This window comes from Spodoptera frugiperda, chromosome 29 (genome assembly GCF_023101765.2).
Source record: "Spodoptera frugiperda isolate SF20-4 chromosome 29, AGI-APGP_CSIRO_Sfru_2.0, whole genome shotgun sequence".
NCBI classification, from domain to species: domain Eukaryota; kingdom Metazoa; phylum Arthropoda; class Insecta; order Lepidoptera; family Noctuidae; genus Spodoptera; species Spodoptera frugiperda.
In genome coordinates, this window is record NC_064240.1 from 4,649,610 (window position 1) to 4,664,902 (window position 15,293).

The 15,293-nt window shown below is 37.8% G+C and overlaps 2 protein-coding genes across 2 annotated transcripts in view; both read left to right on the forward strand.

The window, feature by feature from the left end:
- Positions 1-1,268: 1,268 nt before the first annotated feature.
- Positions 1,269-12,952, forward strand: LOC118268098 (zinc finger MIZ domain-containing protein 1). The gene is made up of 11 exons (XM_035582358.2): positions 1,269-1,646; positions 2,362-2,510; positions 6,480-6,609; positions 6,865-7,624; positions 7,712-7,844; positions 7,930-8,140; positions 8,245-8,585; positions 8,670-8,817; positions 8,930-9,271; positions 9,360-9,560; positions 9,767-12,952. Exons 3-11 carry the CDS (start codon positions 6,511-6,513, stop codon positions 9,926-9,928), a joined length of 2,397 nt encoding a protein of 798 aa, XP_035438251.1. The 5' UTR covers positions 1,269-1,646; positions 2,362-2,510; positions 6,480-6,510; the 3' UTR covers positions 9,929-12,952.
- Positions 12,953-14,264: 1,312 nt separating this feature from the next.
- LOC118268529 (uncharacterized) overlaps positions 14,265-15,293 on the forward strand; it is a 91,787-nt gene continuing 90,758 nt past the window's right edge. Inside the window, exon 1 of the mRNA XM_035583061.2 lies at positions 14,265-14,625. The gene's annotated coding sequence lies outside the window, so the exon portion shown is untranslated. The remainder of the gene's footprint in view (positions 14,626-15,293) is intronic.

Here is a 15,293-nt window from a genome sequence, read left to right on the forward strand (position 1 = left end):
TTTTATGAATGGAGTAGAGGGCGGCGCGGGCGCATCGGAACGCGGACGAGACGCGACGCGCGCGCTGCTTTACGTTCGCTTTCCCGACTTTCCAGTCGGCGCAGGCGATGTGCGTGCCGCACAAAACTAATGTAGACCATTTTACAAATGTTAGCATTACCAGTTCTCACTCTATCATTTTATACAAAACATTTTTTTTATATTTATAAATACTTTTTCATAAATTAACACGTGATCTTTTTTTTACTAAACATGTAAACAAGTTTAGGAGTCGTTCTAAAAATGTTTTCATGGTACCAGACATACATATTATTATATATTATGTTATACATATTATGTATGTAATATAATTTTATTTCTTATTATTGAACCTAAAATTATTTATACTTTAAATATGAGGTCACCTGTTTGTTTTGGTAAATAACATGTTTATGTTCATCATTACATGACTAAAGATAACACAGGTAGTTAGTTGTATTTGGTGTGAGATTCCTAATTAAATTATTAAAAGGGATGTTTTTTTTAATTTATTTACAACAATAAATTAGATTATGATTATGATAATGATACGTAGATTTAGTCAACATAACGAAATAATGAAGTAAAATGACCTAAGTATGTCATAGTAGAATTAATGTAAAATTTGGTACAGTAATAATGCAAGATGTGCAAAATGCGTGCAGCGACAAAGCGGCACACCGCAAGGACATCTCGGGACAAGTCACTCGTCCTCTATCGTCATGCGCAGGTAGCAGCCAGAGGACGACAAGCCCATTGTTTATCGTTGCTAATTATTATGCCCCAACGCAGACGCTTGTCGACCGTCGCAGCGCGTCGAGCCGCTGCGCAAAAACTGAGATACATAATATCTACCTGAGATTATTTAAATGCTATTATTATCATTTATATTTTTTACATAACATTCTAAATTAAATCCTCAAAACCTATTCGTTAATTTTATTAAATATTCAATATCATTTTTATCGACGTCGCTCTACTTTAATCATTGAAATCGCAATGACGGCAGAACATTGCAACTATCGCAGTGGCAGTATCGCGCTCGATTGAGGACCGTTACGTGAAAACGTCGAGCGCGCGGGGTGGGGCAGAGAGCCGATACGGTGACGATGGCGCCCGAACACGGCCGATCGCCGAGTGCCGAGACGACGACTTACGAGCGGGGGACGCGGGGGTGCGCCACTTATCGCGGCGAGCTGGCAACGTCGCGCGGGGTGGGAGCGCCCCGCGCCGCAACCTCTCACTCACCGTCGCCGGCTCACCATCGCCATCATCCAGCCAGTGTTACCTTTGACGGTCGAATGCGCGGTCGTTCGCCGTCGTAGCCAGTGACGTCGGTGTCGACACTCGTGCAACACGTCTATGATGTTTCGGTGACTTCAAAGTCGGACTCGTGAGTGAACGATAACTTATTGGCTATCGAATGCTGGAACACAGTGACAAGTTTTGATCTCATTACTCCCTGGATTTGGATTTTGATGAGTTGTGATAAGTGACTATTTGGATTTTTGAGCAAACAGTGAAGTGGATCACCAAAAAAGGATTTATTCTAAGTGTCAACATTGGATTATGAATTAAATATTTCTGCAGTGAATTCAAGAACTGTGTTACGTGAAAGTGGCATTCAAGTAAATATCAGTGTTTTCCTAAATTTTCTGTGCTGGTTTTAATACTTTTTACAAGTTTTGAAAAAAAAATTTTTCAACATTGACTTTGAAAAAATATTAAGTAGTAAAATATTTTCTGCAACAACATTGGATATTGACAAAAAATATGTGAAATGTTTAAAGCCAGGACACCACCTGTCGTAAACGTACACGCTGGATTTTGTCTCAGCTGATTCGAAGACTAATCAATGCACGGAGCGTTCATCGTTGACAGACGAAATATGTGAAATGAAAACTTGTGTGAACAAGCAAAAAACTGAGTGTGACAAAATCATTTTTACATCAAGACAACATGTTTTTTTAAGTGTTGATTGAAAATGGTAAATGTGAAAAATATTTTATTGGACTGAAAATTAAATAATACTCAGTGCAGAAAATAATGGACAAGAAGCGATTCATAATAGATGACGGCAATGAAATTTTCACAAAGGTAAACGATGAACGTTTCGTCAATTGTTGACGTTCGACGAACGGCTGGAGCGAAATTTACGCGCGATACGCGATAACAGAAAATACGACTGTACGCTCGCGACTGACACGAGTACAATATTGGAGAAAAAAGTACAATTCACAATGATGGAAATTTTGTAGAGTTAGCGCCGATTGGTGGAGATGTCAGTTACGAGCTGATGTCGATTTTTTTGAGTCGCAACAAACCAGGTGCATCGTGTTTCAGGGGGTGCCTTGGAACGGCAGGACGGCGAACTCCAATAGTACGGCTGGGTACGCGGGCTCTATCATCACCTACGGGGGAGCACAAGCTCCCGATAGTGGAAAACACAACCCATTGCAAGGGACCATAGGATACAGAGTCAACACCCCTAGGTGAGTACCCAAATATTGTTTTTGACTTTTAGTAGGTAGGAAGTTATGTAAGAATACATAGGAATTGCTAGATTTTTTGCCATACGTATAAATCTGAATTTTAAGTAGTCAACGATATTACAAAAAATATTGTGGAAACATCGTTTACATAAAATTGTGTCAGAATTTTTAAAGTTGAGAGCAAATTATCTAAGTGACGGTTAAATTATGAATAAAAAATGATATATAGGTAGATCTGTAATTTGTTATCAGTTACCAAAAGTGACGCTTTGTATAAGTACCAGCTTGGTTGCCTTTACTGTTTTTATCTTATCCGGAACAAGTTTGTTTACATTTCAACAAAACGCTGAAACGTGACTCGGCTTACCTGTGCCACCTTATCGTAGTTAACAAGCAATAAAATCAAAAATACACCATCTACGTAAATATCTCAACTACATTACGATTCATGTATTAAATTAACTGTGAAATTCTTGTTACAAAACCAACAATATCACGTACGTAAATCAAAAAGCTAACTCTCAGAACCTAAATAAATTATTTTAAATAATCGTGCATTAGATTGCCCCAACAAACCAAACATAACTTTAAAAGTACACACAAGTGTGACATTGTCGACCGCGCATCACTGCAATTATAAATGAAATGTGCTCCTCCATTCACACGCACAAACGCTTTAGGGCACCCAGCACGCACACAGTCGCACCTCATTGCACTCACACTACTGCAGACGCACGCACACATCCACGAAACTCTCACACAGGCACATAATGGGAATGCACGCGGTGACTGCACTTTAGCGCTTACAATAAACACAAATAAACAAAACATTTAAACTAGCAACACAACCGAGAGCATCGAACAGTTAAAGATTCATTCCAATAACATTTTTTTTCGTTTACACTTTCTACTTTGATTATTTAAACTGTCAATATTTTAAATAACTAATTACAGAAGATTATTCAAATAAACGGTTTTATTTTAAGCAATGATTATTATGAACCAAATTACAATGATATAAAAAAGTCTGAGCAGGTGTTAAGTCGAAGCGCTCAACGGCTTTGTTTAGTAGTCACCTTTACAAACGACATATTGTTGATGGCAGGCTGCCTTTATACAAAACCAATAAGTAAATAATAATAAAAGTGGGGACCGGCAGCGAGATTGTGTGAACAGAACACAGGAAGTCTACTTAACTTCAAGGGTAGGGAAGTTAGGGAAACTGAACCAAAGTTACTCATTAAATTAATATCAAATCATAAAGTGTTAAGAATGTATAAGGGCATTGTAAGTAACAAAGAGATTTGTAACCGTTAGTAAGTGATCGTGGGAAAAAACGTCAGTTTGAATCGAGCGAGACGTCTGGGGGCGGATGCCCTGACACAACATACGAATACACCACGTGCGACATGCCCGAACGGATTCTCAATAGAAACCTTAAATATGTCTGCCGTAGTGTTTGTACACACAACGTTTCAGTAACATCTTTATCAATAACATCAAGTAAAAAAGACAAATTTAAATACACGTGTTAATCTATGTTGTTAAATTAGCGATTCCTTTCGGTTCAATATCATCACAGCCAAACAAATTATTATCGGGAGCGTCGCCGTAATAAAGCCCCATATTGACGTGACCGGCCCCACTTACCCTAGGCGACGTAGCCGACCCTTCCCCGCTCATTGTACCGTATTTACCCCGGAACGCTCGGTTCCATTTGTAAACCCCCGGAATCCGCTCCTTGAAGCATGATTCATTCTCCGGACCCCGCATCAATTGATGGGAAAGAGATAGATTGTGTTGTACTTAATTAAAACTACGATAGCCCATGGTTACAGTTCGCGACAAAACAAATACAAAAATTTACTACATAGACTCTAATCATACGTATTTCAATTCAAGATTTCTTATTTACACACTTGTATATATACAACGTATCTTTAAAAAGATTATGGTACTTATACTAATCAAAATAAAAGATAGATACTTAAGACGTGACCCAATCGATCCAATAATATTAACGTTAACGCTTTTATATTATGTCAGTGTGCGCACAAGCCACAATGTGAAGTGGCATTTAAATGGGGGTGACCAACTGTCGTCGAAACACAGGGGTGGAACACGCCACGGCTTCACGCTACCGCGATAGTAATCTATACGAGACTCACAATTAATGCCTTATTTAACACTTCACATCAAATAAAACTTAGCATTTAGTTATACACTCTTGTAAATGATTAACTACAAATATAAAATAATAAATCTTTACTGTTGCTACAAATAACAAATAATCCTAGTACATATTACTCATTGGCCGCCTAATAATTTAGATTTGAAAGTAGAACTAGAAACGTGATTCTTAAGCAGGCGATTTCAATACACGATTATCTCGACTGCCAATTAACCAGGAATCCGACACGTCTGCGCACTAATCTAAAATTAACTGCAGCCTATGTATCAAAATACCTACGCGTTACTCGCACATCTCTCAATACTATGCCAAACACCTTCCAGCTTCTCAAAATAGCGGCTTGCCTACTCATTCATATTGATTTATTTAGAAGTTTCGTATGTCGAAGAACGGGTGTAACGCGCCCACATATAGATCGTGTCGTACCCTCTGCACAAAGCACCAGTATTATATTCCATGGTAGTAGGTACCATTTCGCCACCAGTCGTCAAGTCTGTGCAGGCGTGCTTACCGAAAGATAAGTCTTTCATAAAGGTGTTCCGAGAATTGTCCCAAAAGAATGTCTGAGACGAACGTTCGCATTCAACAACCCAAATATTTTGAACAGACCGTAAGTGATTATTCGGATGTGGTACCACTTTTACAAAAAGTGTACCAGGATACAGAACACACAGATTTTTTGTTGACTACACATTTCGGTCGGCAAAAAGAAAAAGGTCCAGACAAAACTATAAAAAGAAGTGCAGGCCGGGTCGAGTTTACCTAAGGAAGGACCCTTGTAAATCATCTGCAGCGACAATGAATAGAGACGATGTCGAGTTGAGCGTTGTTGACTTGTGTTTATTGGTTGTCGGCGCTATTAAGTATCTGTTAAGCTATTTACGAGAATACTTAGAAGGTAGTATCTAGATGTTACCGCCTCACTACAATAAATCAAATATCGACAATGTCACAGACTGCGCCTTTTAATTGATTGACGTACGGTAATACAATCGTAGCTAACAAACTAATTTTAGCGAGTTATGATTCGAATTGTTATATAAAGGTATATTTTACTACTCAATTAATTTAGTACGTAATCAGTTACTGTTTGTGTTCATAGTACACGCACACACGTAAATGTACATTTATTAAAATAATTTCATACACGTTCACAAAGGCCAATATTGTTGCTCCACTACAGATGCTCGCAACAATGGGTAGCCCGTGCGAGTGTTTGTCGTGCATTTGTCGAATGGGAATTATTAGAAAGGGCTCCGGGAAGGCTCGGGAATTCGCCCCAAAAGCAGTTCACATGAATCGTTCTCCCACTCCGGCGCCATACAAAAAATCAAACACATCCCGAGAGAAACACAGGGGTAACAACGCGTCACTATACGTCCATATTGATTTTTTCTCTCATTGTTAGTAAAATAATAAAATCACGGCGTGTATTAAAAAAAGATCTTGCGTCGATAGAATTTGGGTTGAATATTGAGTCTGAGTTTATTAATAATCGAAGCGTTAACGTGTGGAATGTTCGATTCTGCAAGGCCGCTTGCAATAGAAACTGCTCGTATCGTGAGTGAAATAATATTAACCGGACCGATTTCACATTTAATGTGTACACGTGTATCTATTTGATCCACACTATAAGAAACAATCAATTTAAACACTATATTATTAAGACACTGTAACTTTGATAATGTTAATTATGCTTAATGAGGTACATAGATATATTTCGAAGATACTAAACGTGTGATATTTTATTTATAAAAATTTGATTGATATTGTTATAGCGGCTATGGGTGCGCCGGCGGTTCGGGCGCGATGAGCGGCGGGGGCGAGAACGCGCAGTTCGGCGCCACCGCCGCAATGGTCGCCGCGGCCACCACGGCCGCGATGCAGGACTCGCAGCCATTTTCGCAGGTAATACGATAGTTAACAATAACGAATACAACATGAGGATGTTGGTGTTTCACCACATTTGAGGAACCGTGGTGCAACACCGATATCCTACATATAGATATTTTTCTGACTAAAATTAGACCTTAAAAACATGTAACAGAAACTCCCGTTGAATATTAATCAATTAATCAAACAGACTTGAAAATCGATCAAAAATAAATGAACATGCTTTAAGTCACGTATACGATTCTACAGATAAAAATTCTCATTTTACAGATGCAAAGTAACATGACTATGGGAAATCCCCAATATGGTGCGATGAACGGCTATGCTCAACAACGCAGTCATAACCCAGCCATGACTGGGATGGGGATGGGTGGCAACAGCGGGATGAATGGGATGACCGGAATGGGGCAAATGGGAAATGCTGGTATGAACGGTATGAACCCTATGGCTCAGATGGCTAACATGGGTATGCACGCAAACATGATGCCATCCCAAATGGGGCCTGGACAAATGAGCAGCTCGGCAAAAATGGGGCCGGGATACCAGAGGCGGCATACGCCGTATCCGTCCGGTACTATGCTGATGGGCCAGCGGAAGACGCAGTACATGAGTGGGCAGCCCAATTTTGGACCGACTCAGTACCCAGCGGGGTATGGTGGTAGGCCGGGCTTCCAAGGGCAGTACCCTCCACAGCAACCGTTGGGACCTAGCGGAAATTTCGGTGCAGCAATGAGAGGAACGATGAGGCAGTCAACGCCACCTTACTCGAATCAGGGGCAATATTTCAATGGTAACGTGCCAAACCAGTTCCCGCAGCACCAGAGCAGTAACGCGCAGTACGGTGGACAGTACGGAGGTCAGTTCGCGCAGGAAGTTGCAATGCGCACTAACATGAGCTACCAGCACAGTCCGGTTCCTGGAAATCCGACGCCACCCCTAACGCCTGCCAGCAGTATGCCTCCATACATCAGCCCTAATGGCGATGTGAAACCTCACTTCAACGAGATGAAACCTTCTATGGGCATGCAAAGTAAGTATTTGAATAATAATAAAGTTAATCACTACGTGACACGCTACGAAAGACAAATTAATTAAATATTGTTTCTATTACTTTCAGATGACGAGCTCCGGTTAACATTCCCCGTAAGAGATGGTATTATACTACCACCATTTAGATTAGAACATAATTTAGCTGTTAGCAATCATGTATTTCAATTAAAGCCCACGGTCCATTCGACGTTAATATGGAGGTAAATATTATTGTAGTTACATAAATGACTGTAAAAACTAAATGAATTAAAGAAGGACAACTTATTAAATGATATTTTCTTGCAGATCGGACCTTGAGCTACAATTAAAATGCTTCCACCACGAAGATAGGCAGATGAACACAAACTGGCCAGCAAGTGTTCAAGTGTCGGTCAACGCGACTCCATTAGTAATAGATAGAGGAGAGAACAAAACATCACACAAACCATTGTACCTGAAAGAAGTGTGCCAGCCAGGCAGAAACACGATACAGATCACCGTTTCAGCCTGTTGCTGTGTAAGTATTTACATTTAATACAACTAATAAACCGATACATGTTTTATTGATGCAAATTGCAAACTTAAAAACAACGAAACCTTACATTTGCCTTTTCTTTCCAGTCGCATCTGTTTGTATTACAATTAGTTCACCGGCCGAGCGTACGAAGTGTGCTGCAAGGCCTATTAAGAAAACGCCTACTAACAGCAGACCACTGTATCGCGAAAATCAAAATGAACTTCAACCAAACGCCGACGAACGGTAGCAATGGATCTAACACTGCCAATGACAGGGACAGTGTTGAACAAATAGCTTTAAAAGTATCATTAAAATGTCCAATTACGTGTAAGAAGATCACCTTACCAGCACGTGGACACGAGTGCAAACACATACAGTGTTTCGATTTGGAATCGTATCTACAACTAAACTGTGAACGGGGGTCATGGCGATGTCCAGTCTGCAAGTAAGTCTCACTTTCATTATATTCATTTAGCTAACAATATTTTATAAAAAATGTGCAAAATCTTACAAGATATTATCATTTCAGTAAACCAGCACAATTAGAAGGGTTAGAAGTCGACCAATACATGTGGGGCATCCTCAACACATTAAACAGTTCAGATGTAGACGAAGTGACAATCGACAGTGGCGCCAACTGGAAAGCTACTAAAACAACTAACAATACTGGGATTAAGGTGAGTATTTATCACACGACCAAGCAACGACAACATTTTGTTTATACTTTTACTTAACTATTAGTGGTAAATGTAGATCATTTCTAAAGTTTTCTTTACTTTGTTTCCACAGCAAGAAGAAGATAGCAGTGATGGTAGCTTAGGAAAGCGTAGTAAAGCAGTATCACCGGGTTCTATGAACATGCCAACAATGAACAATTGGGATATGAACCAGGCACTATCGCCATACCTTCCTCCTGACATGAACACAATAGCCAGTGGCTCAATGATCTCTTCTTATAACCAAAACGGTCAGAACAGAAATTCAAGTTCGAACAATCAGAATTACGATTTTGGTATGAACAATGGGCCTGGCAGTAACGAGTTCGCTGGAAACGGACCTCTGTCCCATCTAAATGAGAGTGTAAACTCATTAGATCCACTGAACGCGATGGAGAAGAGTCTTAACGATCAGGTAAGAGTTGTGACTATCAAGTGAACGTGTTTGAATATGTTTAGCATACCTGAGAGAGAATCTGAGTCTAAAGTATGGTGTATTGCAGATGCCGCATACCCCGCACACGCCGCACACGCCGGGCTCAGCGCACACACCGGGCGGTGGCGGCGCACACACGCCGGGCTCCTCGCACACGCCGGGCCCGCCTTCCGTGGACCACCACTCCCTCACCGATGTCGACATTCCCGCCGACCTCAATTTCGATCCCGCCGCCGTCATAGATGGAGAAGGGACAGATAATCTCAATGTAAGTACCTGCATATATTGATTATTTAACACTGGTATACAATTTAAGGCTTTGGCAGATTCTGTTTGAATTCAATAAAAGAAAAGTTTTATGGACATTTGGAAACTTCATATTTACCTCGTTGGATGTCTCATTGTTGATCTTCTAAGTCAATCAACACCAGCGCCGCATTTATCAAGGCCTGATTTTTAATTTTTCCTTTCTAGTTATTGCCGGAGACAAGTGTGGACCCGATGGAGCTATTGTCGTATCTAGACGCACCTGCACTAGGTGAGCTACTAGCGACGCCGCCGTCGTCATCATCGTCGGCGGGCAGCCATCCACCGCGTGCGCCTTCCTCCGACGACCTCCTGGCGCTGTTTGAATGAACAGACGGTGACCTGCAGTATTCGTAGACGGGATGACATACAGGATTGTCAATTAAAATCAACACTGCAAAGGAAACTGAAGATCTCGATATGTACTTAACAGAAAATATTCTGCCTGTTTAGTGGAATACCAACAGAAAACTTGCTGATGTCTATAACCGTCTACGTAATACTTGTTACAAAGAGATTCGTTCGTCTGAAAGTAAAACTAAGCGTTTGTTCAACTCGCAATCAAGCAAGCCAGAAGCCCGATATTGTGATATTAGATTTTAGTTCCTTCTCCACGTGTCACTGGGTTCAATACAGCGGAGCGTCCGAACAGTAGATGTCTTCAGAATCTCTGTCACCTTGTAAAGGTGTTATCGTCTAGTAGAAGTTCCGATCGTACTGTTGTTTTGAATACAGTGGCACACAGAGGCATCGATTGTTCAAACAATGATGTTGGAGAACATTTATTAGGTATATAAGTAAAGTATTGGAGGCAACGGCCATAGACACTGCGGTGTTGTGCATGTATAGTTCCTCGCACCGCCGCACACACGGTGGCGCTACTGAGCTCCTTTAACATTCTAAACTCTAGCATAAACTGTAACACAAATTTTCATAAATAATTCTACTTCTTATTCGATATTACTGTAATCGATTACAGTTTTTGATTTGTGTCCATAATTTGTGATTAGTTCACCGGGTGTAAATAATAAAGAGGAGTTATTTTATTTGTGCTAGTTGTTTTGTGTACTGTGGACGGGGCCGGGCGGCTCTTTGTACGTATAGGTTAGCGCGAGCGGCTGGCCCGTCCGGAGGCATTGTGAATCTTATAGTTCCTATTGGATGCGAGCGAACTATAATGTTCAATTGCCATTTACTGTAAACATATTCCTTCAAGTTTTCGCATATTCTGCATTTTTAAATGGTAAGATATGATAGGATTCGTGAGTATAACGCTACTCGCTTTTGGGTGATATATTCTAAATGAGTTGTTTGAATAAACAAATAAATGGTAACAAATTAGTTACAAAGTATATTGTAAATGTGAGTGCAAAAATGAACTCTGTTAAATTATTTTGCGTTATGTGAATCGAAGAATGATAGAAATATATTTTAATTTCTATATAAATAGTAATGAACTGTATTATTTGTAAATATGAATCTAGATAAGAATATTATATTACCTAGTTATATACAGGAGAAGAACATGGCAGATACTTATATGATGGCCAGTTTAGTATAGTATTACTAAATTAAAGAAAATCTACACATGGTTTTACATGTACATACAAAATTACCATACCTATTATACAAGCCTACACGTTTAGAGCTCAGTACAGTAAGCTTACAACTACTTTTTTAATAGTCAAATATTATAGATCTATTTGAAATACAAGAACATTTAATACTTATTTATTATTTAATTTAAATTTAACTAGTCTCTTCATATTTCATTGATTTGTAGGCAAAAAGTTCCTATTTCTATAGAAACTAATCTTCTCTATGATTATATTATTTTTCATTATTATATTTTAGCCTTTTTATACTTGAATTGATATTCTGTAATAAGACGCAATAGTTTCGGTATGAGTTTGAAAATAATTACCATTAATTAATTAACTAAATCAAGTTGAGTCTACTGTGTCTGTGCTCTAAAACGTTCCTCTATTTACAAGTGCAAACCGCCAATCTAAACAAACATACATAGAAGAATACATATTATATATACATATGTTACATCTGTGCTCATCTTAATTTTGTTTCGTTTTGCCCACCTCAGAATCACGTAAAGCAATAATAATGAAGTGCTGATAAATAAATTTTATTTAAATAAATAGAGTTAATATGTATATGTATACATTGTTTTAAAATATTTATACATTTAATACATAAGAATTGAAATTGCGATGAGCATCGAATTGACAAAATCTTATTTCACGTATTTTCAAATGTTTGGTTCCAATTTTAAAATTTTTCGAGTAATGTTGCGCAAGCAAAATCAATCACATTATTTTGTTTTTTTTATTAACTTGTTTAATTTTTATTATCTGTATAATTAGAGTAACGCGCAGCGCAAATTGTCAACGTTTTTCTTTCTAGATGGAATTAAGTTCCCGTAAAATATGACAATCACAAACTCATTTAGACCTTGTAAAACTTTCAAACATAATTTACGGTTAATAAAAATTAATAACAGTTTATAAAAATATCTCTAACTTAGAGTTGTATGTAAAACTGTCGATTCTTTCACTATCTTATGTAAATTGATGATTTGCGCATCTTTACTTCATGCTATGAATATGGACGCCTCTTTAGAGTTAGTCAAACTATTACGGAAAACAATAAAATTAGTATTATACAAAGCCGTGGTCAATTATTCAAACAAATTATAAATTATTTACGAATCGTTGTCAAATGTTTTGTTGTCGTCCGTTCGTGGTTGATGATTGTGTGTCTAGTTGATCACAGCTTTAGCATAAATTACATAATTTTAAGGGACCTTCAATTCCAGTTAGCTAGATCTATTTATTGTAGTGGAAATTGCTATTGGATGGATCATCGCAACGATTTTTGTAAGACCAAATAGTAATTTTTTACATGTTTACCTAATTTAGGTAATTTAAAGGAGTAATGAATTTGTTTATATAAAATTGAAAATATCACAAAAAATTTATAGCATATCACGTTAAAAAAAAATGACAAAAATCGAATCGAATGATGCATCCAAGTGAGTAAATGATTACAATATTATTATATATTTTGTTGAATATTATAATGAACTGCTGTGAAGTAGATTTTGTGCTCGTACAAATATAAGCAGCATTTGGAAATAAGTGAAAAAGAATTCTAAATAAGGTAACATGCGACCCATGACTCTGAAGTTTAAAAAGCCAAACTGTACTGTAGCGTATTGAACATTATGTGAAAAGTTTAGCAACCAGGTTGGTACTCAATGAATTCATTTCGAAATGTGTAAAATGAAAAAAACATAACATTTTTATGTTATTGAAAATAAAATAAATCTAAAAATTATAATTGGTGATTTTCATTTAACTTAAACCTAACAATGAGATTTAAATTAGGTGCCCAACAACCTACTTCGCTGTAGGATTGTCGATGAGCAATAAACGTTGGTGCTTCAATATGGTAATGGAGAAAGCCTAAATATCCTGATGATCATATACTCAAACGGAACATCAAAGACTAAACATTCCTTAATATAAAACAAGAGCTCTTTAACCGACTTCCCAAAATGGAAGAGGTTCTCATTTTACTACACTTCTTAAAGATTAACATCATCAAGATACCTACTATGAATATTTTTAATCTGGAATTTCCAGACTTCAGGAAAGACCCATGTACAACAAATTCATGTTAAAAATAATCAACTAATGACTAATCAATTTAGAACAACGACCGGGATCAGAGACGACCAGAAAAACCAGTCCAGTACTTGAAATGATGCCTAATTTAAAAAATCTAAATGATGGTATGTTTTGAGAAACTCCGCCATTACAGTGTCGCATGTTGTTTGCAAGAAGTCAAACCAGTATGTGAGCTATTTATAAATGAAAATAAAACTTAAACCAAAGGATCCACAGTGCTTTATTAAAGCTCCTCCGATTTTGTATACGTAGCTGTCTAAGTTATTAGTGTTGCCATACGCGTAAGTCACATCTGCCTAAATAAAATATATCTATCAAATATTGGAAATTAGTTTTCTGAGCAGATTTTGATAAACAGAATGGACAAAATACCACCATCTATAATTTTATCAGTATTGATATTCCAAAAAAGAGCTTGAATCTTCAAGAAAATCAGTAGTGCAATTTTATATTAACATGTAAAACTGAGACTGATGTTTAACATTGCTATCACATTTCTAGTAGGCAGATACGAATTATAAACAAATTTTGCTTAATAACAAAACGCCATTCATATTTTTCATTGGAAACATTCAAACAAATGGTCAAGAGCAGAAGAGCACTCTTAACCAACGTTATTGTACCTTTGTCCAAAACATGAATATAACGACAAAATGAATTACTAACCATCACTTTGCTATGCTACTAAGAGCGTCCAAACTATTATTAGGTATATTATATATGTACTAACATATTTGGACAGCATACATTTCCCAGCAACTGATATTGAGGAGCTACTCTAATACCACCACTATACAATATAAAAATATTGATCCATCAAATTATGATAAATTACGTCTAAAATGGACACTACGACTAAGAAAAGATTGTTGGTAGTTTTATTGTGCTGGTAACACCGCACACTCGCAGGCGCAGCGAAGCCTTCTCGCACGCACACACGCGAATGGATCTCATGTAAACACGTGCCCTACAGCGCAGACAGTCGATTAGTCGACGGGTTCGCGGCAGGTATCGCGCCCCGTCCTACCGGTTCAACGATAAAACGATCGAACGAACGCCACCGTCAAACGAACTATATTGTATTCTAAGCACAACGAACAACAAGACGGTTTTTAAACATTAACAGTGCGGTACAGTGTGCGCGATTTTGAAACAGGCGAAGTATGCGTTCGTAAACTTCTCCTTAAGTGCATAGCGGTATCGCGGAACCAGATTTTAAGTCCTCGGTGTATTGAAAGTTGCTTTTCTGTTGTTTGTTTAGTCGACCTATTCCTGTATCTGGTTGAATATCAGGAGTACGGCGGCACAACTTTGAAACTTAAGGTAAGATTAGGATTAAGTTATTTATAACAAGTGTCACAAAACTTTGGGATTTCATTATTGTTGTTCTACAGTGCATTCCAACACGTTTATTACAATTATATTACATTTATATTGACTAACACCTTGTAATTAAGCTATACGATTTGATAAAGAGTTTACAAATCTTTGACTGATTTTTTAACTCATCTATTTCACTGTTTACTACCACATCCACTTGTTTATTTACTCTTCTTATTAGTGCGAATGTACGTGTGCGTGTTTGATACAAAGAATCTCAAAAACAACTGCGACGTTTATGATTCTAAGAATCTTATCTGGCGTTTAAAGTCTTTTTGACTTTTTTGGCAGCGGAAGGGTCGGGTTGGTTATCAGCAGGTAGGTAGACGTTCAGACACTCATTTTCGCCGAAATCAGGACCAAAAAGACAAGTATTATTCACATACACTTGAACATTCTACAGCAGATTGCTGAGTTGTTGATATGAGTAGAGATTAAGCAAGAATTTATAAGCCAACCAGAAGTTTTTGAAACTCCTAAAGAAGTTTGAAGTTACCTTAAACTTTTTGCTATAGGATTATTTTTGTAGCTTTGAGACTTACATACCTACTTACAACAACGTTTATCGTTAGAACAGATCAGAAAGTTTATATATTTTTTTTCCTTTTTGA